The sequence below is a fragment of the Stegodyphus dumicola genome, chromosome 8 (assembly GCF_044657685.1).
Source record: "Stegodyphus dumicola isolate Sdum_Otavi_A_Nest chromosome 8, ASM4465768v1".
Classification (NCBI taxonomy): Eukaryota; Metazoa; Arthropoda; class Arachnida; order Araneae; family Eresidae; genus Stegodyphus; species Stegodyphus dumicola.
This window is the reverse complement of record NC_140775.1, coordinates 41,390,896-41,417,598: the sequence shown is the minus strand read 5'-3', so window position 1 is coordinate 41,417,598 and position 26,703 is coordinate 41,390,896. Positions and strand designations below refer to the sequence as shown.

Here is a 26,703-nt window from a genome sequence, read left to right as displayed (position 1 = left end):
AATAAATTATTTTATAATTCAGGCGCATTTGTTTTTATTGATAATATTTTCTCATTCTTCTTTATATTTTCTCATTCTTCCTCAGTAAATTTCTTGATGAAAAATAACGAAGCCAAACAGTATATTTTAAAGAATCATTAACAAATATTTTCTAGTGTCTTTAAGAGGTTGAAGTATTAATAGCAAGAAGCTTTGAAATCAAGTACCAGAACTAGAAAAATCACAGAGTTAATTTCTGTTATAATTTATACAAGCACTTTCTGTTATTATTAATTTAATTTAAGCGCTTTTTGTGTCGCATATGTTCCCGAATATGCTAATTTTTGATGACTACGCTAAACTAAAATTCAACGAATGGGCATTGCTGTTGTACATTCATTGAATTTCATGTTATTTAACGTTTCATTTCATGTCGGAATATCATCCATTTATTTTGAGATTATATTTATTCGCGCTTTTAAATCTACTAATTAATTTAAATTTCGAATGTAAATAAATTTAAGAATAAACACAAATTCTGAAACAAATTTATAAAAACGTGTGTGTATGTGTGTATTTAATTATGGCAAAGCACACTAGGGCTATCTGCCTAAGGGTAGGGATGCCTTCGTGGAGGACTTTCTAAGGGAAACTGGCTCGTATACACGTTACACATAGGGAAAACCACGAAAACACCCATGCAGTCAGCCCGTTCGCAGGATTCGAACCTCGGACCGAACTACCAGTGTTCAGCGACTTTACCGCTCGGCCGCTGGTGGGCCCTTATAAAAATGAGTAATACCTTAAGTTAGATTCGAACTATAGTTTAGAACAAATATGCATAATATTTAGCTAGTATATTAAAGTTTATCAAACTATGCCATATTACATTTTCATAATCATATACATCAGACATCATATATTTATAACGTTACATTTAATACAAATTATACGTATTTTGCACATATTTTATTATACGTTGTTCATTGCTTTAGGCTTTAGATGAAGATTTTTATGTTCATATCTTATGCGCACAATAAACATTTTACGAATTTTATAACAGTATTGCAAATATGGTCATAAAAATAACTTTGAGAAGTTTTAATTAGTGACTTTATAGTTCTTTCGCATGTAAGGTATCTTGCCAAAAGGTTTTCAAAGTTATTATTAGGGAAGCAAGTTTTCAAAATTAATAAATGTTTATAAATCATAGATTTGGAATTTTTACTAATAATTTAAGAAGATTAAAAGTTTTCGGAAATTTTTATGCAAGCCATTACGGTATGTATGAAATTAATCCATACAATTCAAGAATTCAACTAACTTGAGCTTGCAGATACAAAATAATTTACAAAATTTTATGCGAAATTAAGAGTTTTGAAAATTATTATTAATTTAAATATGTTCAAGAAAACCTTTCTAACTTCCTCCAAGAAATCATCCAGAAATCTGAAATTGACCATACTTTACTTATCATAAGTTTATATGCCACATTGCTTGCTTTTTGTTACACATATGCTTGTTTGTTTTTGTGCTATAAGTTTTGATGGTGCTGTAAGTTTTGTGATAAGCATTACACATAAGTAGAATAAGAACTTTTATTAATGTCGTAAATATTTAAATAAATTTTTAAACGTTAAAGAAAAGTCAAGAAAGAAGAGGAAGAAAGAAAAAAAAAATTCCAAGAGGTAAAAAATAGGAATTAGAAATGAGAAATGTTTTAAAATTAATATAAAAAATGTAATTTGCAGGACAGATTATATTTAAAAATTACAAACAATTCGAGACATTTTGGAATTTTTAAAGTTATCTTAGGTGTAATGATCATTTCTACACATTTTAATAAACAGTTTCTTCTTCTAAAACAAAGTTTCTAGAGCATTGTTTCTAGAAACTTCAGGTTTCTCAAAAAGTAATTCTAGGAATCAGCAAAAACATTTCTTTTTATAAATGTTACAAGGAAAAAGGAGAAAGGATTAGGGAAAAGGGTCCAGAATTAGTCATTAGGAAAAAAGGGGCCAGAATAGCTTGAAATGTTTGATTTCCTTCAGAGTTTTATATTATTTCTTATACGCATATATTTTACATAAAGATCCATAAAAACTTTTTTTACAAGTCTAATCTGTGAAATGAACTAAATAATCATCCTCAAATTTCATAGCGTTTGAGTTAAAGGATTTCCGAGTCTAAATATTATCTTTATAACTCGCACAACTTTTGGATTTCATTAGGATTTTTTCTGAATTGCAGAAAAATCATTTTGCTGACTTTCTTAACTTTAAATGACATTTCGCAGGAAATCAAGGTAATCTTACTTATAGAATAATTAATATTATAAATGTATAGTAAATTCTTGCAGAAAGAGCTACGTCAATATTACCTTGTATATAAAGCAAAATCGCAGTCTCAAAAAAATGTGTTTATAATGCAGATTAATAAAATATGTTGTAGGGACATTAGGTATTTTTTGGAAGCAGGCAAGATGAGAATTATGCAAAGCCTTCACCTAGAATTGAACTGCCGACCTCTCATTTACGCGCTGAGCGTGCAGACCACTACAGCACGAAGGCTCGACAAGAAGGTGGGAGAAATACCTTATATATTCCTCCTTTTAATGGGCGACTGGGGTTTTTTAGGAGAGCCAATCGCCAAATCCTAGGTGAGGAAAATCATCATCCAACAACCTTTTTAGTCCGGGTGCCACTATAGGGACATTACGTATTTTTGGAAGCAGGCAAGATGAAAATTATGCAACGTCTTCGCCGGGAATCGAAACGCAGACCTCTCAATTACGCGCTGAGAGTGTAGACCACTACACCACGAAGGCTCGCCAAGAAGGTTCGAGAAATACCTTACAATGTAACAATTTAAAAAAATCTAAATATTGATCTAATTTAAAGAAAAAACAGAAATAAATGTTAATTTAAAGATTTTTACTAGTGCTTAATAAGTAGGTACATGATACAATTACATTTTTAAAAAGTTGGTGATTTTTGGTTGAGACCAATGACTGTCACAATTCTGTAAACGTTTCGTGGTAAGGAGCGGAGCATTTTCACGGCCTCTCGAAACATCCTGTTTTTTCTTCATTTGGGTGAATCTTCATTGCAAAATAGACAGTTCATATGATTTTTTTAACAACTAGTTTAACGTTTTACAAGGCACATTATCTTCTTCATGATCCCTGCGTTTACAGTCGACTGGCGTTATAACATCATCCAGTTCTTTATTCGTCATTTCTCGTTTGACTTTTCTCTTCCTTCCATATCTGAAAATCTTTTGTCAATTGGCTTTGCAGTTTATATGATTTCTGTGGCTTCATTTTCAGTCGATGGAAATCCTTTAAATTTATTGCTGACTGTTGGCCAGAGCTGATGCCAGCAAGCATTCAGAAATGATGTACAACCGAAGAGTTGAACCGTATGTTAATAAAATTCTAGTGCTGAACAAATTAAATAGAAACAATTAAGATAACACGTGTATGATAAATCGTGCTGTGCAAGGGATTACTGTATAGATGATACAGAGTTAAGATTAATAGGAAAGTTATTATTCTTTTTTATTCTCAGCAATTTTTCATAATGAATCATGGTAATTTTATTTACAAAATGGTTCATATTAAAATATTAAAGGTTAAATTAATAGAAGATAATATAAAATATGTAACACAATACTGAAAATTATGACTGACAGGATATGAAGTTTCTGCACATTGTAATAAACAATTCTATTCTGGAAGCAGATATTTTTAAATGATGTTTCGATCAAACTTATATTCAGAGAAATCGTGGCCCATTAGGCCTTCGTGGCCTTGGCCCATTAGGGCTGTTACGCGACTGAGTTTACTTTTTTACTTAATACTAGATCTATTAAATACAGGAATTCATTACCTATCTGTGAGTAAATTTTGAGGTAAATTAAAAAACATATTGTACATAGATTACCTGGAAACAATCTCACGCTTTAATAAATTTCAATAACACATATTTATAAAAAAAAGTTCTTTGTTTACGTGTTGGAAAACCTAGGTATATGAAAATTGGGAGGATGCCATGCCTGTAAATTAAGCCAACTTTTGAAGGAGTTCACTATGAAAAATAAATCTCGTATAGCATTTTTCGCGATTTTTACTGCATTTATTTTATATAATTTTGAATACTCCAAATTAAATAGATGATTTAAAATTCTTTAAATTAGTTCTTTTTTATTTATTTAGTACATATATATATACATATATATGTACTAAATAAATATATATATATATGTACTAAATAAATATATATATATATATAATAATAAAATTCCATAGTCAAGAATACACGTAAATTTCTAACTGTATGTTCTTTTCATATTTAATGGCGACGTTCTCTTATTTGAAAGTACGTGGAATTAAATCCACAGCCCCGTAGTCAAGTTGTTTTTTCCGCCTTTTCTACACGTACAGTTTTAGAATGTTCTGGAAATATTTCAAGCGAACTGGATTGGCTGACGAGGCTGACGTCATTTCTTGGAAGCTCCGCCTTTCCAGAGGCTATAAAAAAACTCGCAAAAGGAATATCGAGGCTTTTTCTTAAATTTCACGATGCAGTAAACTTCATACAAAAAGTTATAAGTAATTCTTTTAATTTACTCCGGATATCTGATTTTTGTAACAGCTATTTCTCCTGAATAATAATAAATAGATCCTGTTTTTTAAACTTATCGTCTGATTATTTAAGCTACGACTAAAGCTGGTACATCATATATATATATATATATATTAAAAACAAAAGTTCTAATGGTGGCTCCAATTGACAGGATTCAGCGATAGAATAATACTGAAGAATACCTTTTTTTTTAAAAAAAAATTCATATCTTTTTTAGAACTTTAAAGGAAAGCTTTTAAGTTACATATTAAAAATACAGGTTCATAAGCACATAATAAATATTTAAATATTTACTACATTGCTTCTAAAACTAATGGCGTTTAAATGAAATTTATGCTCAAATATGCAGTGGCTTCTGCAGCGACTAAACATTGCTATGAACCCACTAATGCAATGTGAAGAACGCACATATGAAACAACATTAAAACCATTTGAGGCAAAAATACATAAAAAGCTAAGTTCTAGAATCATCTACACACTGGTCTAATGCAAGAAACAAAACTGAGAAGAAGCTTGCTCTCTTAGTCAAAAAAGCTTTAAAAAATAAGAAGTAAATGAAATGCAGAGCATAGCGTCGAATAAGGAATTCTCGTATAAATAGTCTTTTAAAATAACATGAATACATTTCCCAACTTTTAAAGAAAATTCATCATTGTTTATTATTCAGTGGTATTTAGTCATATGTATTGTATTTTTATACGCACTTCTTTTTTAAGAGTAATATTTTAAAAAATAAGTTTCTGATAAAGAAGTTAAAAATCAGTTTTATATATTAAGAATTAAATCATATTTAAAACAGAAATGTTATAAATCATCATCATTTCATTGATCAACGGCTGTCATAAAGTTTCGCAAATTACGTCAAGTTTACATGATTTTTTTGCTCATTAATTAGTTCAAATGGTATTCAGTTGATGATTTTTTATATATATATTTCTATGAAAATGGCATTATAGGGTTTTAGTTTCCGATAAAAATGGCGCTATAAGTTTATTGATTGTGATAAAAACTTTATACCAGTTTTAATACTTCCCCAGTGAATTTAACTTTTCTAATATTACAAATTTCAGTTTTTGACGTTCTTTTAGCTTCTGATGAAAATAGTGTAAAATATTTTTATTTTTTAAAGACAATGCAGCAATAAGCTTTAAAATTAAAGAAATATAATTTTCATTTTCATATACATAAAATTTAATTTGAAATTTAGCATAAAAATTAATTTCTTCCAAAGTTATTTCCTAAGCATTTTTGAAGACATTTAACCAAAAGATATAGAAGCTCACATCCAAGACGGCTTCATATGTATGATTTTTTTTTATATGCTGAAAACGTTTTAAATACCTTATTTTGAGGTAAAATTTAGTAATTTAGTAATTTGTAATGTTTTTAATATATTGCAAATTTAAAGGATAAGGCAAACTTATATTTCGGAGTATGTAAACGAAAAGCGATTCCAAGAATGTATTTTATAGGGAAGATAACATCGTCAGAACGTTACGGTGAACTAAAATTAGTAATTTTGCAGAAGTAATTCAAGCGAAGTTTCGTGAATTTAACTTTTCATGTTGATGTAACGATATTAGGGGACTTTAGATTTATTGCAATTCCCTAATTTAAATAACGCTATGCTCTGAATGAACAAAAAAATCAAAGAAAAAAAGCTATCTCCAGTTGATGGCAAGCAGCAATAATGAGCAAATAATGAAATAAATTGCGAAATAATTTCTGAGAGCTGCTTACTTACAGTGAAATGGCCATCAATGAGAGGATAGGAGTAAGAACTATATATGTCCATATCATCAACTGCCCTGTCCTGAAAACAACATTGAAGTACATTCAGAGAGCACAATGAATACATTCAGTACTGCATTAGTGCGCATAGCAATGTTGTGTGTCAAAAACTATCCAACAAAACTACAGCTTTTCTAATATTCAAATGAAAGTTCATTGTTTTTCAGGGGGAAATGAATTACTTATGCATGCATAAAAGGAATTACAGGTTCCTATACATTTAGCTCGTTAATTTATATTTATTAGCTACTGTTAATTTAATATTATTACGATAAATCTATTATTTCATTATTCATATTAGTCGTGTATATTTTTATCTAATATACTAAAAACTTTAGAAAACTTATAAGCTTAGAAGATTTTAAAATTATATTAAATATTCATATAAGGCAATACTTACTTTGTAATGCATATTTTAAAGAACTAACTAGGATATCCTTAAACTTGCTTCTGTTCTGTTTCCTTCTGATTTCAAAATACACAAGAGCTCATTTATGCAAAATAATTCAGTTATGTAAACTAATTCATACAGGGAAAGCTTCCTTGCTTAACAGATACGTAAAGAATTACTCAAGTAGAAACTAGCGCCAGAACCGATTCAAAGCAGTATAGTTTAGATTAATCTGACAGCCAGATTTGAAAGATGTCGAATTTCTTGCCACCCGCTAATTTTAAGTAAAAATTAACAGTTGAATTTTACGTACTTGAATATATATGAGTGTTCAAAACTGTAACATGACAAAACGAAAGTAGCATGACATACAGACTATTGGCAATAATCAGATGAAAAGCTTGTCAAGACTATGGATAGGGTTAAATACAACTGCAGATTTCAAATATCAGGGATCGCTTGAATAGACGCTCAGGCAATTTTGCTACTGGAAACAGTAGGCCATGGCATATGTATCGTACTCTATATGGTCACAACATTTGGATGACTTCAATCGGGACAGAATAAATGGCAAACTTGAGGCAGAGAAATGTGAAGAGGATATTCGAAAGGTCTGAGATTACCCACAGAATCGTTTAATGATTATAGCTTGGATGACCTTCAGAACTACATGAAATGCTGTTCGATATACTAGTCATGATCTCTCACGTGTAATCATGCTGCTATATGGTCATACCTACTAAATGCGGCCATTATTATAGCGGGCGAATATGAGGAAGATGAGCAGTGGCACAGCAACTACATAAGAGTGGTACATTTGCCTAAAACCAATATGATATATGGCCATAACACCTGCCAAATGGAGATAAGATTTGTAGCGGTATCGTGAACATCAAGACTAGAGAAAGGAGTAACAAGGCAGAGTACATTTTACATATGACAGCAGGTTAGTCTCACCAGTGAGTGTAGATGAGAACTAATCTGGCATGCGATGAAAACACGTCTTAATCCTACAAAGATTATGAAACGTGATCGCTTTAATGAGAGAAGTTCTTGTCTAGAGACACATTTTGCTGTACACATATACCGTGTTTCAGATGCTGAAAAGAAAGTATAGCACCAGTAATTTGTACTGCAATGACTTCACTTTGGTGTACATGTTTAACAGTGAGAGTATCGTAATGATTTAAAGCAAAGTTACTGCAACAGAATACTCATCTGTATGTATCTCTTCAGAAATGCCACTGCCTGTCAGTTTCTCTTCATGGACAATATCATAGTTTCTCTTTATGGAAACGGCTTTACGTCCTTCCAACAAAAATACACACAACTGAACAGCTTTGGGAGGATGTTTTGAAGTGTTTTCAAATTTGTAAGCAGTTTAAGAGTGTAATGGTAGAGGAATGGAAGGAGTAGGGATAGAAATCATCGACAATCTTGTTACAGTATAGACACATTTTAGTACACATCATGCACTGCAGCCCAGTAAGATCACTTTCCTTACTGTGAGCAATTTTCTTTCTATTTTTTTTTTGTTTCGTGGTATTACCATTTTCTTTTGCGTATCCATTGTTCTTCAGTGTTGTTTCTCATATTATGTACCGCAGGTATTATTTTTCGAGTTCCTTATGATACGAGTTTTATATACTTAAAAGAAAAGTCATCCGATTTCTTGCCGACGATTGCCACGAAACGTTTAGAGTTAATCAAGCATACGAACAAAAGATCTGGTACATTTAGAAATTGCCCAAATCTTCTAGAAGAGGGAGTGTACAGTGGCGATTGTGGTCGCAATATTTGTAGCCATTAGCTGAAAAACATAATGTATGAATGAGTTACAAGGTCATTGCGTGATAAAGCGCATTATGAATCGTGTCCACAGATTAATGTTTGATCAGTCTGGCATATGTATCGTACTCCACTGATTATTCATTGACCAATGTGATGCAGCGCATGTATACGCTGAGTTATTCCCAAACAGTTTTGGTCTGGCTTGGATGATTAGTTGATTATGGCAAAGCAAGCTAGAGTTATATGCCTAAGGAGAAAGATGCCTACGTGCAGGACTTTCTAAAGGAAACTGCTCGTATAAATATTACACACGGGGAAAACAACGAAAACGCCCATGCAACCAGCCCGTTCGCAGGGAATCGAACCCAGATAGGAACTACCAGCGTTCAACGATTTCACCGCTCGGCCGCTGGAGTCCAAATAATTTTGGAGATTAGTAAATATGTTTTACAATTAGCAATACGTAATCCTTATTTGGTTAATCGTGGTGCATATATTAGTGATGGAGGTAACGCAGATGTACCCAATAGACTACACGGTTCCAACGTTTCCGGCAAATGCTTTGTGCGGGAGTTGATAGTTTTGTAGCTGCAAGAACAAGACCTCAGCAAAAAAATACAAGGCAACACCTGAAGAAGAGCTACAAATACTCATAATATCTATTTAATTCATGTAATACAAGTGACACGAATTCATCAATATATATATCCGCGAAATTCTAGAAGGTGCACAGAATGCGACTCGAAATAAACTCTCAGTATTTAAGGAAATGGACCAAAGAAGTAGCTACCCCAGTTTTAAATCCAGCAATATATGTATTTTCTTCTCCTCGATATATGTAATTTTCTTGTCTGTAAATTAGTGACGTCATTATCTACGTGGTAGTCTACGTATTAAAAGTTTGTTTAAGGCCTTGTTTTTTCTCACCACATTATAATATCATCGAATGACATGTGTCTTTATGTCGGATTAAATGATCTGTGATGATAGCATACTTCACAGATGCATTACGTTTCAATCCCATGCCTGCAAATATTGCACCACTTTATCCGCCCTGTTCTGGCGGTTGCGAATAATTGGGAAATATAATCCTTTGCATCCGTTGTTTTATTCAAATGCTTTATCACCCTTGAAAGTTTTGAAGTAATTGTCGACAAAAAGTCTGACATCTTTCTCTTCTAGAGCTTCTGACAGAACTTGGTATTACTATTTTTCAACTATTATCGTAGCCGGTTTATTCAGTACTATGTATTACCAACAAAGCAGGTTCTTATTATATTTTATTAGATATATAACTTATAAGAACTTTTGAGTACCTAAAAATAGCTATACATAAGAATAACATGAAGTTAAGTGTTCAAACGTAAACATTAGCCTCCAAACACGAGTAATACCAAGTGATCTACAGCATGAAAGTAAAACACAGCAAATATGTTGACAAAGTAATTTAGCTTGCCTGATGAATTCAGATAAGAATAATGTGAACAGGTTTCTGTTCTGTGCATGAGAATGACCTGTCCAGTCATTAAGATCCTAATAATCTCAAATTAATTAGCGTAACAAACCAGCATCAAGAACTATCAGACTTCCAATGTACTTGGTATCTTTCTGGTTCTACTTAAATAAAACTACATACAAATATATTTCTTTCTGCTTTATACCAGTGATATGTTCACTATATCGTTACTGTTTTTACTATATGTAAATGGTAATTTTTAGGTTTCATTTTCTTTCGATGTAATTAAGTCCATTATTTTGCGTTGTTAAGAACAAAAAAAAAAAAAAAAAAAAAGTTTCCCATAAAATTAATTATAATTGATTCTTTACTTCAGCTAAAGAAATGTCACAGCAATGCTCTGTATTCTGGTAGCGGAGGAAAGTTTCATTAAAATCAAAGCCAAAGACACTTTTTATGCTGCAAAAACTCTGTTGCACAGTTTCCTAATTTGATTACATTCACAAAAATTCTAAAATTATCTCACATTTACGTTAAATTACGTTAAATTTAAGGGCCATTTTAAATTACAAATAAATATGTGTTTTAAATTATTTGGAATACCGTATTTCGGAAAGCAGAAATTTTGGCAAACTACGGAAGAAAACTGAAAAGAAAAAAAGGAATTGTAGGTCAGCTTGTCTGGAGTAAAAAACCCGTATTTCATGTGAAAATTCTCATGCTAAACTATAAATAATCATCCTTCATTCTGAGAGAATGATGTTATTTCTGACTAGTGACCTATGAATGCGCTGAAGAAGAAAACAGAGAATGAATGATATGCCTTAATGCTTGAGGCAATCTTGGCAACCCTTAAATTAAGGGAATAATTAATAATTACAATAGCAATAAAGATAAAACTATTAGCAACCAAAATAAATTTAATAGTAACAAAAATAATAGTAGCAACAAAAATTAATTTTTTGTAATTTGATTGTTTTTCGAATCGAAGTTCCCAATTTTCAATATATTTTTATCATATTTTGTTTCAGTAAATCGTTGTTATTATTTAAATCAGAGAATTATATCTTTTTGTACATTCTCATTTAATATTATACTATTAGGTTATTATTTCTGTATAACTTCGAATATTTAATATTATTTTCTTTAAATAATAATGCATTGTCGTATCCTAACATCTACACTAAGAATTTCATGACCTAGGACAGTGATCTTAAACTCAAATTACATGTGGGGCGAATGCACAATCCGAAAACAACTGACGGATCAGAATTTTTTTAAAACCAAATTGAAGATATTTTATCAACAAAATAAAAATTATTTAACTAAATTTTAAATTTCGCTTACTAAATATTTATCAGAATATATATAAACAATAATAAAAATAATATTAAGGCAAAAAATTCAAATTTATATTAAATTTCTACTTGAAATCTAAAATTTAGAACCTGCAAACATTTCTGTTGTTAACACTTAGTGATTCAAACATGCTGACAGATAAATATTAATATTTCAGACTGAGATTTAATTAATTAATTAATTACATTTAATTTATTATTCAATAACTTACTTTAATTAAATTAAAAATAAACAAATTATGAAAATTTTCTAAGTTTGCAGAGAAAAGTTTCGACGTAGGACAAAACTTAAGAATAAATAATGGCAACCTGGTGTCTTCCCCTTATTTATTAATTTTTTTGACATATAAATTACATATATTGGGAAGTAAATAATTCTAAATTTTGCATGTGAGTATAAAATTTGTTTATATAATCTATATTAATTGTGAACAAATTGCTAGAAATTATGTTCATCACAATTTGCAGATGCTTTTCGGTTAACCGAATTTTTTCCTATTAATTTCAACTGTGAAAAAAAAATCTGTTTACATATAAACGTATTCCCAAATAAAGCGATTAGTTTTAGTGAAAAAATATGTAATTGAGTGTAGTTAATTTTGACATGTACGAATAAAATTAATCGAATCGTTATCTTCAGTTCATTGAATAAGATTTATATCACACTGTAAATTAGTTAGCTCAATTTATAGATTTTCGGGTGCGTTATTCCCTTTCGTTTTTAAAGATAATGAAAATAATGTAAACTCTGACTTCAAATAACTAAAATCTTAAAATATTTGCAACATCGCATAGTGAGACGCACAAAACTGCTTTAGGGGACGCCAGTTTGAGCCACTGGAGTGGGATACACATTAACACTTTCATGACCAAGAACTTATGCTATGCTAACAGTTTCGCAAAAATTTAGAGGCCAAGAATTCTGTTCTGAATAATTTAGAGGCCAAGTCGACATCAAAGGGAGCATTTGGAGAGGGGAAAGAAAAATAAAGACGCGACAAAATGGAAAATAAAGACTTTGTCAGATGAAAGACAGTAATGCACATGGCCGAACTAAGACAGTATGGTGTCCTAGAGACAAGCTTCTTTTACGGGCTTCTCATGCTCATTTTCCTTGTTTCATGAGAGGAAAACAGGATTACGAGGAGTTAAAGGAAAAAAAATCTTAAAACTTTATGAGGCCTAATCGGCCTGGGCCTTGCAGATTAAAGGCAGAGAAAGAGCGGTACAATACCTTTGAATTTCATCAATAAGCATGCTTTTGATCAGAAGCATGTTTCTGATGAAAGGCTTAAGTACTAAGAACCCTTGTAGAGACATTACGTAATTTTTTGGAAGCAAGAGAGATGAAAAATTAGCAATCGCCTTCGCCAGGAATCGAACCACGCAGCTCTGGAATACTGGCCCAGCGTCCAGAACCACTACACCACGAAGGCACACTGTGAAAGGCGGGAGAAATACCTTATATACTCTCCACTTTATAAGGCGACTGGGGTTTTTACGGGACCCAATCGCCAAATCCTGGGTGAGGAGAATCCTTATTCAGCACCTTTTTAGTTCGAGCGCAACTGTAGAGACATTAGGTATTTTTTGGAAGCAGGCAAGATGAAAAATGAACAATCGCCTTCGCCGGGAATCTAACCACGGCCTTCTGGAATACCGACCCAGCGTGCAGAACCACTACACCCTAAAGGCACGCTAGGAAGGCGTTAGTAATACCTTATACCCTCACATACATTTCTGAAGTAGAATAACCCAATATAGTCTTAATAATATCTTCTAAATCTCCCAACATTACTATTAGCAAAAGCTATTTTTAACAATAACCTTTAATCTGTAAGATGATAGTTAGTAAAACCATAGTTAGGTCCTATGGATCCTTAAGCAAAACATACTTTTAAACATACTTTGGACACTTTCTAAACAATTTACTTATTCATAGAAATAATTAATAATTTTATTTCAAGCTGCAGTTTGCAAAGGAAATGACAAAATTTTATCATATTTACTAAAGGTGCACATTATGAAGTAGTTAAATAATAAGTATATCGGATGTCAAAATTTAAGAGAAGAGACTCAATACATTGTAACTCCATATAGTGTCCAAAGATTGTAACTCCATATAGTGTCCAAAGATTGTAACTCCATATAGTGCTTAAATTTAAAACACTAATAATAGTAACAAACTTCCGTTTCTTTTTTAAAAGCATTATTCTAAGTGATATAAAATTTAAGAAGCTTGCACATTATACTCTATATTATACTATAGCTTTATACATTATACTATAGCTTGCACAATAAATTAATATTATATTGCACATTATACTCTATAAATTACTATTATTTTGCACATCATACTCCATAAATTACTATTATATTGCACATTATACGCTATAAATACTAGAAGACAATTTCAATTGTGTCAGATCTTACAGTAGAATACATAGGGAAGCCTTACAAAAGTGGAGCGCAGTTAGCTGACAACTCGCTGTTAGGGAGCAGCAGATTAGTGCAGTTGACTCTTGCAGTAATATCCAAGAAATTGAACAGTAACAAAAATACTCCCTTGATAGATACTACAACTTTAATAGCATTTGCAATTTTTCCAAGCAATTCAGCTAAAGTACCAGAAAATTGAGTCACGTAACTCCCTACCCAGTTTAAGCCAGATAGTACTACAACAACTGAAAATCAACATTAGAAAAATGGCTCACCCCATAGAATAGTAACAGAACTGTAAGAGCAAAAATTATTGTAATGTAAGCTTATTACGAATCCATTTTGTATGTAGTTGTTAAAAATAATGTTGTAAAGCAGTTAAAAATGACATAGAAAATCCAGTCAATGTGCAAATGAAATTACAAGTTTACTATGATTATCGCAGTAAAAGTATTCTAAATATGAATTCAAATAATGTTTAAATATGCACATAACTGTCATGATTTTATGTAACTATCACATGTATCTTGTACAAGACAATGTTTGCAATTAACATATCTATGCTTATACACAGGCCTTATATGCCCATGTAATATTTATATTTATATTTTTATACGGAAGAAATAATCCCTTCTGCCAGGATGACTATTAACACTGTAAGACTTTTACAACAAAGTTTAGGCCAGTGGTTATCTCAGGAAGCGCTCAGTAGAATACATTGTGATATGATGTTTATAGCATAGCGTACTGCAAAAGTTTGCAAAGTAATTTATTTAAACAATGAATGTGAATCATAACTCAACAGTCATAAGTTATAGACGTGCGTCATATTCCGGCTCTGTTACGACAATCTGCTTTAGAAACTATTCACGCAATTCCCGCTGAAGCTACCCTTATTTTACTGATGGGAGTAAAAGCGAGGACTCTCGTTCCGGTAGTGGAGTTGTCATTAAATGCACAAATGGAAATATTGTTAAAATAAAGAAAAGAAATTCTGATTTCAGACAGATCTTAAGGCAGTATGGGTTTTGTCTGACAGTCGTAGCGCCATCCAATATCTTTCAAACTGGCGAAGAGTTGGTGATAAGGCCGGAATTGCAGTTCTTAGCAAGCTTAAGCAGATCTCGTCACTCTGTGAAGTGCACCTTCAGTGGATTCCTTCCCATGTTGACATACGGGGGAATGAAATGGCAGACATTTAGGCGAAGGAGGGTTCTGAAGAACCATTACCAGTTACCAATTCATTCACATATCTTGAACTGTATTCCATTAGAAGATATGCAGACAGGCAAATTTGGCTCGTTCACTCGAATCATCCCTGGTATCAAGCTGATTGTCCTGGAAGATGTCTTGCTATTGACTGCGATAGATGTGTTCAGACAACACTTTGACGATTCTTCAATGGACACATGAAAGGACTTACTTTTGAGAGAGGTCTCAAGATGCACCCAATTTGTTCTAAATGTCAAAATGCACCGGCGTCACCGGCACATATCCTTGAGTGCCTGGAGTCGTCTCTTGAGGACTTTTACAAGTCTCCTAAGCTTGTTTTCGATTTTCTGAAGGTGAATGGACTCGTGGACCTCGTCTAGTATTTTCCTAGACACGGAGATTAGTAACAACAACAGCAACACAACAGTGTCCTCAATACATTAAAAAGGTTTAGCAGTAAAATCCATGAATTTTGAATAAAGCTAATTCTTGACATCTAAACATGCGTCATTATACGTACAAACTCAGAAAAGTCAAGAAGAGCGCAATATAGAATTAATGTGGCCGATCACACCAAGAGCAGTGCATTTATGATTTGTATTTGAATGAGAACGAGAACAAACTGATTAAAAAGGGTTCTTCAGACTGCGATGTAGCGTCTAAATTTTCAGTTTTTCCTTTGAATGTCAACAGATTTGATTTTCTTTGTGGAATATAAAACCATGTCCACAAACGTTCTTACGGGCTTTTATTTTTGTAACCGTTTTTTTTAAATGACTTTTTAAAAATTTAAAACTGCCCAAACATGAAAATTTGAGTCATTTAAAACAGTTTTGTGCTTGGAAGTATATGTCTATGATTAAAAATTGCGAAAATAAAGGCTGTATAAGATCTTCTGTGGATATGATGCATATTGGTTTGGTAACAATTGCTTAAGTTCCTCCTGTTTTGAATTTATCAGTTTTCCATCATGAACTAGCTGTGAGGAAAAGAAATTGCAAAGAACGCGAAATGTACCGTTTTTCCAAATTTATTTATTCACAGTCATTTTCCGATAAATTTCCGAAACAAATGTAATCTCCTCAGGAAGGAATTTAAATGCACTTTGCTTTAACAATATATACAATACATTCACCGCTCAAGCTGAAACAGATAATACTATGACTGGCAGTTACAGAATAAGGAATCAAACAGGTTTACTGTGGCTTTTATTTGAAAGTGCCAGAAGAAGATTTAACACATTGAGTTCAAACAACAATGCTTATTCTGGTATTAATATACATATTTAAGCTTAAAATATACACATGTAATAAAACAACAATATTGCCCTCAGAAGTAGTTAAAAAAATGTTCCGAAGCTCTTTCATTTGCTCTTATTTTACTTTGCAATTACAAGTGTTATTATACAGGGTATAAGGTATTTCTTCCGCTTCCTTAGCGAGCCTTCGTGGTGTAGTCGTCTGCACGAGCGCGTAATTGAGAGGTCCGCGGTTCGATTTCCAGCGAAGGCGTTGCATATTTTTCATCTTTCCTGCTTCCAAAAAATCCTAATGTCTCTACAGTGGCGCACGAACTAAAAAGATGCCGGATGATGATTTTCCTCACCCAGGATTTGGCGATTGGGTCTCCTAAAAAAACCCAGTCGCCCATTAAAAGGGGGAGTATATAAGGTATTTCTCCCACCTTCTTGGCGAGCCTTCGTGGTGTAGTGGTCTGCCCGCTCAGCGCGTAATTGAGAGTTCCGCGGTTCGATTTCCTGCGAAGGCGTTGCTAATTTTTCATCTTACCTGCTTCCAATTAATTTAATGTCTCTACAAGGGTGTCCCATAAATGTTGCGACAAATTTCTGGGGAAGGTATAGCCGATCATAAGGAATAAGAATTGCATAGGAACCCATGCCCAGAAACGTCACTGTACGCCGCCAGGGGGTGCTGTACAGGCGAGTGCTAGTAGAAAGTGAGGATTGCTTCATTCGAGCGATAGGCATCTTTCTAGAGCCTTGATTTCTTTTTGTGGGGAACTATCAAAAGTGTCATGTGTCACGATTCTGTTGGGTATGAAATGGACCTTGTGGCAAGACTCCCCTACAACAGCTGCTACAATCAAAGAAACTCCCGCTATGTTTGAACATGTTCGGCAATCAATGGGCCGTCGGTGTCAAGTGTGTTTGGCGTCCGATGGTGCAAACTTCGAGCATCTGCTGTAACATTCAAGCTATCGTACACCATTTGTATTCATATCCAATAAATGTTTCAAATTAATCACTTTCTTGTTTTTCTTTCCCATCTTCTACCTCTGCTACCACTTACCCCTGACATTTCCGGGCATGGGTTCCTATGCAGTTCTTAATCTTTATGATGTGTCTCACCTCCCTCAGAAGTTTGTCGCAACATTTACGGGACATCCTGTATCTTATAAGCGGAATATGCATACAGTGACTCACGTTTGTTTTCGAACACTCGTGATTTTCAAATTTATGTGGAAATATTAGTTACTAAAGATTATTAGCGAAATAACATAACGCATTTTGGACGCATACTATTGATCATATTTCTTAAAACCTGCTTGTTTTGAAATATGTTATTCAAAATGTTTCTAGCAAATAAAATAATGTATTCAAAAATTTCTGAAAATGAATCCTCACCAAAATCTTTTATATAGGCGATAGAATTCCATAGAAATTCCTGTAGAACTTTGTAGGTAATCCCCTATCAAAATATTTTTCTATAAAATTTTATAGAAACTCTATAAGTGTTACATAAAACAGAATTCTATAGAAATGTTTTTCTACAAAATTATGAAAAAACTTTACATACTTGTCACAGAACAAGATTCTGCAGAAATGGTGTTTGGCAATATTATACAGAAATTTTACAAACCCTTTTCAGAATAGCATTATTCTCTTGAAATCTGGAAATTTTTTAAAGTGAAATCAAAGCAAATTTTTAGTTTCTGATGTTCTATATGGGATATAGAAGAGCAACACCTTCTGTTCATAAATGTTGAATCATTTTTGAATGGAAATTTTTACCTTTAGTTTCCCTTTCTCTTCTAAATTTATGTAACATTTTGTGCATAAATTTCGTATTATGTTGTAGAGTCATTAGGTTAATTGGAAGCGGAAAAGATGAAAAATATGCAACCGCCTTCGCCGGGAATCGAACCACGGACCTCTGGAATACCGGCCCAGTGTGCTACCGTTACACCACGAAGGCACGCTAGGGAAGTGGGAGAAATACCTTATATACTCCCCTTTTTAAAGGGCGACTAGGGTTTTAGGGGACATAGTCGCCAAATCCTGGGTGCGGAGAATCATCATCCACAACCCTTTTAGTTCGGGCGCCATTTGTAGAGTCATTAGGATATTTTTTTTGGAAGCAGCCAAGATGAAAAATTAAGAATGCTTTCGCCGGGAATCGAACCACGAACCTCTGGAATACCGGCCCAGTGTGCAGAACCACTACACCACGAAGGACGCTTGGAAAGTGGGAGAAATACCTTATAATGTAATTAAAATATTAAATCTTGTAAAACCATAAAAGCAATTTAAATAATAAAGTTAATCAAAAAATTAAATTTATGCTGTTAACTATAAATTTTCAGTTCCTAAAATTAATGCCTTTAATTTATTAATTAACTGAAATTAATGCTTTTAATTTTAATTAAAAGCACTAATTTCAGTAATTGAAATGTGTTTATGTAATACATGAAATTAAATGTAATTAATTATCAGATGTAATTAAAATTAATTAATGTAAATATATAACACGTAATTAAAATTAATTTTTTTTTATTATCAAGGGTATCCTTGATAAGAGTAGGGTCCTTTCTCAAAGGTATCCTACAACTTACGTGAATTAAATAACATAAATATTCAGAAACTTCGAGTAAACAGTTTATGTTTAATAAAAGCATGAAAATAATGGAACATGCACTATTTCGTTGGATATCCTTTAGCTAAAATTATCGTTGGATATCCTTTAGCTAAAATTATCGTTGATATCCTTTAGCTAAAATTACACTTTTCATTCACTTTGCATGGATTTTGTTTTCATATGAGAATGCTCTATTTCGTTGTATTTCTTCGTAAAAATTAGTTTTAGTAGAGCCTTTTTAGAAGAAATTTCGTGTTTCCTTATCCTTTTCTCCAATCTCTTTATAAATTCTCTTTATATACACACTATTTATATATTCGACAGAATTTAAGTCCGGTATATATGAAGGAGTTTTGACAGTTTCAGGATAATAATCACAAGCGAACATTTAGGGCTGTATATTTAGGATCGTTATCCTTATGGAAGATTTCATGCAGATGCTTTATGATTTTCATTAAGAATATTACATGTTTATACTAATCCATATTATTTTCTAAATTTCATATCCTAAAGGCAGCGAAATATCTCTATCATACCCCCACAACCTCGTACTTAAAATCAGACAAAAGTTTTTTTTTTTTTTTTTTTTTTTGTATTCAATTCTTTATTCGATTTTTCGGCACATAGTAATTTGTCCATCGGACTCGAATGTATTAAATTTCGACTTGTCTGTAAATATAACATTTTTCCACGTGCTAAATCTTTGATAATCGTGAATTTATTAAAGTTCAGCATATTTTCCTTGTTCACGAAAAATTTCCATCTAGCTGATTGCCCATTGTATCTATATACCCTAATAACACTTTATCAGGGTTAACCTTTTATTGCAGACCTTTTTCGAAATCCAGTGGAAATTTTATAGCACTAATTATTGGATCTTGTTTAATTTTTAGTATGACAAATCTCATATTCTTAAGTGTTAGCTTCAAATGTTATCCACAATTCAGTGTATTTTCACAGTTAAATTTCATCATTTTCTGGTATTTTGAAAACGTTTAACATCTTTAAAATGATGAATAGTTAAATTTTAAAGAGAACTTGTTGTTAAGTTTCAGTTTCTTGTCATGTTCACTTCAGATGTGGAAATGCTAATATGTGCAGCTAAACAATTAATAATTCTCAAATGCAGACGATAATTCTTGTAATATATTTATTTAAAACAAAAAATTGTGAAAAGAAATATCGTATGCAAAACATTTCAACAAAACTTCCGAGAGTTCAAACTACTTTGTGAGGTACTGATTAAAATATATTAAATAAATTATTTTATTATAAGGAATATTTTGATAACATTTGTTTCGTAACAAGAAAGGCTTAAAATATATCCAAAAAAAAAAAAGCCTGGATTCGATATTGCAATATTTAGCACGACCTACGCAAATAAATTTCAAAAATACAAGTATCTGAAAACAAATATGAGCCACTGCATATTTAGTGAAATGCATAAGTATATTTAATTTTTTAAAATAAAAATAAAATTTTAGGCAAAGCCTTTAATTGGAAAAAGAAAAGAAAATATCGTATTTTATTGAAATAAAACAGAAATTTCTTGAAAGCTATTTTTTGTAATATAGAAGGTCGTTCGCACTTTACAGAAAAGATTTTATGTTTGATATTTAATTTCTGGTTAGCACCTTGAGATAAAGATTTGGCATTTTCAATATAATCATTTGCTATTGTTTCGTTTTGACTAAAATGGAGAATAAGAGATTTATTTTGGAACTGGCTCCTATAATTGATAGATGAATGAAAGGTTTTGAAAATGTATTTTCTGAGGAAAATTATTCGTATCAACAAATTGAAAATAAGTAAAATAATGGAGGTTTCATTTCAAAGAAATGTGTTTTTAATACATGAAATTTGAAAGGAAGATAGTGTCTAGCTGAAAGAAAAAATGGAAAAATAGCCGCAAAATCACATTTTAACAGCGCTCGAACGCGGGTAATTAGAAAGAAAATGCAGTCATACACTGGTGTGCAAAACTTAAGCAACAGGTATTCTTTTTGGTATAACTCCACAAGAAATCATCTGAGATACATGAAATTCAGAATTAAGAGACAGCATTTTGTATTTAAACGATGACGAAAGCATAATTGCTCTAAAAATGAATACAATGCATACAGTATGGAATCAAACAAAAACAGGCTTTATTGAACTCATCGTTACACATGATTGTCTGTACAAGAGGAAGAACAACAAGCAGGTGTTCCTTAGTATGGGATATGCCCTCTCCTTGCTGCAATGGTGGCTTCGAACGGTCTCGCCATACTCAGTACCAGATTTTCCAACAGATCTTGAGGTAAGAGTGTCCATTCCTCAATCAGCATCTGTTTCAGTTGTTGGGTGTTCCCCGGACGATGTAATCGTGTCACAAGCGTCTCCCCAAAGCACTCCACACATGTTCTATGGGGTTTAAATCAAAGAAGCACGCTGGCCAATCGATTCGAGTGATATCTCCACTTTTCAGTAGCTTCTGAACAGCAAGAGTCCGGTGTGGCCGCGCATTGTCATCCATAAAAACGAAGTCTGCTCCAATGGCACCTCGGAACAGACGCACACGGGGAAGAATCACCTCCTGACGATAGCGATCTCCGGTTACAGAACTTCTGCCGAAAACGTGGAGCTCCGTCCGCCCGTTCAGCATAATGCCTCTCCAGACGAGATTTCAGAACACCGTAAAGGTCTCTTTCCGTAATGTTACTGAGATTAAACCGTGTCCCAACCTCTCTTCAAATCAATTTGTGTTGAGAATCGCTTGTGGCACTAAAACGATTCTCATCCATTAGGAGGATACGACTCCATTGATGAGATGTCCAGTTTTTGTGCTCCTTGCACCACTGTAAACGGTGATGACGATGGCCAACTTTCAAAGCGATGCAGCGTTCAGAACGGCAGGTGCATAGGCCACCTTTGTGAAGGTGTTTGGACACAGTAAACCACAACAATTGTCGCCCGTTGCTGTTCACAGTTGTTGAGCTGTGGCGCTTGCTGACTGGTTTCGGACTCTTTTAGTCTGCAGGACTATATATCGGTTATTTACTGCAGTTGTTTTTCTAGGACGGCCACCACCAACCTTTCTAATAGCTGTATCTATCTGGAAGGCTTTCTAAACGCGCGAAACGCCACTTTGTTGATTCCGAACTCTTCAGCTATACTGGTCACACTTCGCCCCTACTCCAGATTTTTGATCATTCTTCCACGTGTGAAGTCATCCAGATCATTTCTTCTAGCCATATTTCACGAAAGAACTCCTTGTACTTGCAGCGAATGTTTTTAATTGCATCTCCATTCTTCCTTTCATGGTAATCTCGAGTTGAGCGCGCCGACCGTACGCGTTTTGCGTACGCTCACGTAGCCTGTGACCTTTTTTCTCTTGACATCTGCATACGCTTTACCTTTCTACTGAATTGTGTGTTCATTGTACTGAACGCAAGAACCCCTTTTCTACAATTTCATAGCTTTCTGATTAAAATTTTCATTGTTGCTTAAGTTTTGCACACCTCTGGCACTGAAATTTATGTGATTTATAAAAATTTGAAATTAATTAAAGTATTTAAGAGAACATATGACATAAAAACTTTCAAAGTTTCAGTTTTGGGCTAAAAAATTAAGTATACTGAGACAATTCTAAAAATATATAATTTATGTGGGTTTCAAAATTTTAGAAGACCGAAATCTTTTATTACAAAATGTAAAGAAGCATTACTAAGTCCACCAGTTTAGAAGCGACAGATGTCTGGAGTGGTCACAATAAATCAGCCGGTAAAAGGTATGTTCAGCCGGTAAAAGGTATGTTCATAAGCATTCTTTGCCACAACTTATTTTATTAGCTGTTAAAAGTGTGTTTATAAGTCTCTCTGGCAAAAACCTACGGTCAAATTGCATTCATGGACGAACTCAAAACCCGAATGAAAGTTGTAATAATTGCATCTGGACACGCATACCAAAACTATTTTTGTGACTGTCATTATATTAAAACTAGGTTTGTTAGCTGCGATAATATCTTTTAATGATGGTGTACCAAACCACAATAAAGTTATGAAATTATTAGGAATACAACCAAGATTTTATATGGTAAATTCTTTGCGAAAATTAGATTGTGATAGAATTAGTGAGGACCATCTCGTTTACCAAAAGCTTTCTAAAATGGCCAGAAGGAAATATAAATTAATATATTCTGTACTTACTTTAATTAATCTCGTAGCTTTTTTCCAGCTTCCATCAACATAAGTGTAAGCAGAGAAAGGTCGGAACTTGGATTTGTATTCCGTCTTTTTTATCCGGCCTCTATGATAAGAAAAGGGAGAGAAATAATGAGTATATAATATTCGAAATAAAACAAAAATCATATCCTATAATAAATGGTTGTGAAGTACATTGAATATTAAATACATAAACACAGGCAAGTCATAATGGTCATCAAGAATTTAGTACATCAAGACCATTACGTCATAGAAGAAAGATATGAAATATAATAGATAAGAGATACGTCGAGCCTCTTCAATTATCTAATCGCTAATGAAATTATAATGTTTTATATCTATACAAATCCACGCATCTTGAGAGGATGTCATCCTGATTTGTCACCTACTTTTAGACTCGAATGATAGCCGTGACAATGGTTTAAGTTTCTTTACGCCGAGAAGGAAAGGCGCAAATATCTGAACTTTAATAAAAACATTCGCAAAATAATTCATAAAGCATTACATTTAATGATGGAAGTGGTCGGATAACTCTTAGTCCGTGCTTAGTAGCTGTAATGTAATCCATCTCTTCAGTAACTTCTTATTACAAAACGGGATCGTCGACTAACCTTTGAAATTGAAAGGATACCATGACTATCATGTGCTGTAGCTTGAATTTGGAACATTCAGTATTGCTCTGTATTTTGATGAAACTAAATTTGAACAAGCAGTATTGTTATGTACACTCATGTAAATAAATTAAGAATAATGCAAAATCAGGCAAAGGGAGAGTTAGAAGCAAAACAAATTGGACTTATTTGTAAAGCTTATTTATTAAACAAAAGGTAAAGAGCAAAAAAAGATGCCATATGTTTGATATTATTAAAAAAATTAGCAATTTTTTCTCCCTGGCGCAAATTACAAAAAAAAAAATATTTACAAAAAACCAATATTACATGGTTGGTATGATTGTTAATACATTGTATGTCTTCCAGACGATGCAATACAGTCCGTACAACGCCTAGGTATGCTGAGTATCAAATTATCGATCTGATCTTGGGGGATATTACACCACTCAAAAAGAAATGCTCCGGTAGACATGTAGGAGGAGGTTGACGGGCTGCAACTCGTCGGCCAAGCATGTCCCACACGTGCTCTACTGGATTCAAGTCCGGTGAGAATACTGTCCTGTCTATACGGGTGATATCCTCTGATTGAAGGCATTCGCTTACGATGTTTGCACGGTGAGGACGGGCGTTGTCATCCATAAACACTAATTGTGCGCCCATGGCACCCCGAAACAAACGTACATATTGTTCCAGAATGACGTCCCGATAGATTTGGCTTATCATGGTTCAATTTGAACATGCAGGTCAGTTCTGGAACCCAGAATAATTCCACCCCAAACCAGCACTCCTGCACCACCGTAACGGTGTCGTTCAGTGATGTCGTCTTGGTGGTAACGTGTACCTGGAGCTCTCCATATGAAATTCCGGCGAGAATCAGACTGCAAGCTAAACCTGGACTCGTCGGAAAACATCACACAAGCCCACTGTTGCGGTGTCCACAATGCATGCTCTCTACTCCAGGCTAACCGCAGGAGATAGTGAGTTGCAGTTAGTGGAACGCATCTGACAGGTCTACGAGCATATAGACCAATCTGCCCTAAGCGTCTGTACACGGTCTGCCCTGAAATTGTCGTACCAGTGGCTGAAGAGAGCTGACAAGACAGGTCTGAGGCTGTGCTCCGCCTGTTTCTTTTGGCAGTAACTGCCAAATACCGGTCATCATTCGGCGTTGTAACTCTGGATCGACCTGTGCTGTAACGTCTACTCACATTACCATCATCTTGAAATCGTTGCCAAAGCCTGGAGATGACACTCTGGGCAATTCCAAGTTCGTCTGATACTTCCAGTTGGGTACGCCCACATTCCAGACGGCCGATAATTCGTAAAAAATCATCCAAATGCGTTCCTTTGTGTCATAACTATTCGGTTATTGCACTGAAATGCTTATAAAGCGCCTGCGAACAATTTTACTTCTTTGCCTGTATTCCTTATATATCACTCTCTTACACTCTCGTCATTGTGACGTACCATCGGTGCCATCTGGTTACTTCCTGAAATTTGCATACGATTCTTGAAGATGTGTTTAGTGATTTTACAGGTGATATATTTATTTTAGAGTTCGATTTCCGCGTGACTCCGAATTATCCTTATTTTATGGACATGAGTGTATTTTGACATAAGTAAAGCAAGATGCATCACATAAAAGTTATAAACATAGGCATTGTAGTCTAAGAAACAAGAAAATTCAAACTTAGATAGAAAGTAACTTTACGAAAGAATCGTAAGCATTTCAGAATTGTTTGAAACGAGTCTCTTTTTTTTAAACAAGAAATAAGTCTTCTAGGGATACACCATCTATAGAGATGAAATAATGCTTTAAAAATAATAATCATGAATAAATGGGCGCAACAGCTATAGCACTACTTATTTAGTAGAAAAATAAGAGAATTAAAAAAATATGAGACACGGCTTTAAAAAATTTTGAAAAGGATTTGACTGAACTAAAATTAATTAATTTTGACAGATTTTGATCACCTTGATAGGCTTCAAATATGTAATTCGTCAATACAAGGAAGTTAATAAGAAAGTCTCTATCATTCATATACATACTTTACAGCGTGCAGTAAGACTGATATTGATACTAATTATGAAATGCATGCTTCGCTTTCTCTAAGATCATTAAAGTTTTCTCGGTCAAAAATCTCAGCATAAAAAAAAAAAAAAAAAAAAAAAAGCAAGAAACGTCCAGAACATAAAACATGTAAATGTAAACCAAGCGCCTACATTTAACTAATTTGATTTGGTTATATTTATTTTAATAAATTTTTTCATCTTATTTTAGAGGAAAGAAGGTTAAAATAAAAGAGTGGTTAAGAGATCAATCATGATTAGCTATGGGAGATTAATTAATTTCTTCTTTTTTTCAAAGCAGTTTCTCCTTTTTGTAGAGTTTGAATTGATGTGCTTCATTTTTACTTCCTTGTACGAAGTAAAGGAAGTATTGTAATCACGAAAAATTCCGCGTATAATATTTCAAAGGAAATATCCATTTTGACCACTGCCGAATACAACTTAACGATGCTTTTGCGTGACATCTGTACGTAAGGAGAGAATAAAGGGTTTTTACCCAAATACATTATAAAACTGACTTAAAATGGTTTCAGAAGAGATTTTTTCGTGGTGTCGCACATATATATGTATCTCGCATAACTCAAAAAGGAGTACCCTCAGAGCGTTAACAGTTTGTATATAGAATTGCTATAACATGTAGCTGTGCACCTCCTATTTTGGTTGCAATCACCGCAAAAATAGTACATGAATATATATATATATGTAATAATAAAAGCAAAGGAAATGACGGAATACTGTAGATGCGTGCTTAGATCCATATTGAAGAAGAATTTTGATTGCGTAGTATTTAAAGAACTTGGCAGTCGAGGCAGTTTTAATTCCATTTTTATTTCCAATTGATATTTGTGGCCACAATCACTTGGCACTCTAGTCGTGCCTTTC

The 26,703-nt window shown here is 33.3% G+C and overlaps 2 protein-coding genes across 8 annotated transcripts in view; one reads left to right on the top strand and one right to left on the bottom strand.

Annotated features, from left to right (window-relative positions):
• LOC118183318 (uncharacterized) overlaps positions 1-26,703 on the bottom strand; it is a 466,396-nt gene that overhangs the window by 81,138 nt on the left and 358,555 nt on the right. For 5 of the 6 annotated variants that reach the window (XM_035352811.2, XM_035352815.2, XM_035352813.2 and 2 more), the window contains 2 exons: positions 23,126-23,225; positions 6,370-6,438 (listed from right to left, as the gene is read on the bottom strand). In XM_035352811.2, coding sequence (XP_035208702.1) covers positions 6,370-6,438; positions 23,126-23,225 — 169 coding nt within the window. The remainder of the gene's footprint in view (positions 1-6,369; positions 6,439-23,125; positions 23,226-26,703) is intronic. The other variant, XM_035352812.2, reaches the window with a different exon arrangement.
• The window catches only part of Taz (tafazzin, phospholipid-lysophospholipid transacylase), a 241,944-nt gene that overhangs the window by 200,240 nt on the left and 15,001 nt on the right, over positions 1-26,703 (top strand). The gene's annotated exons all lie outside the window — the stretch shown is intronic.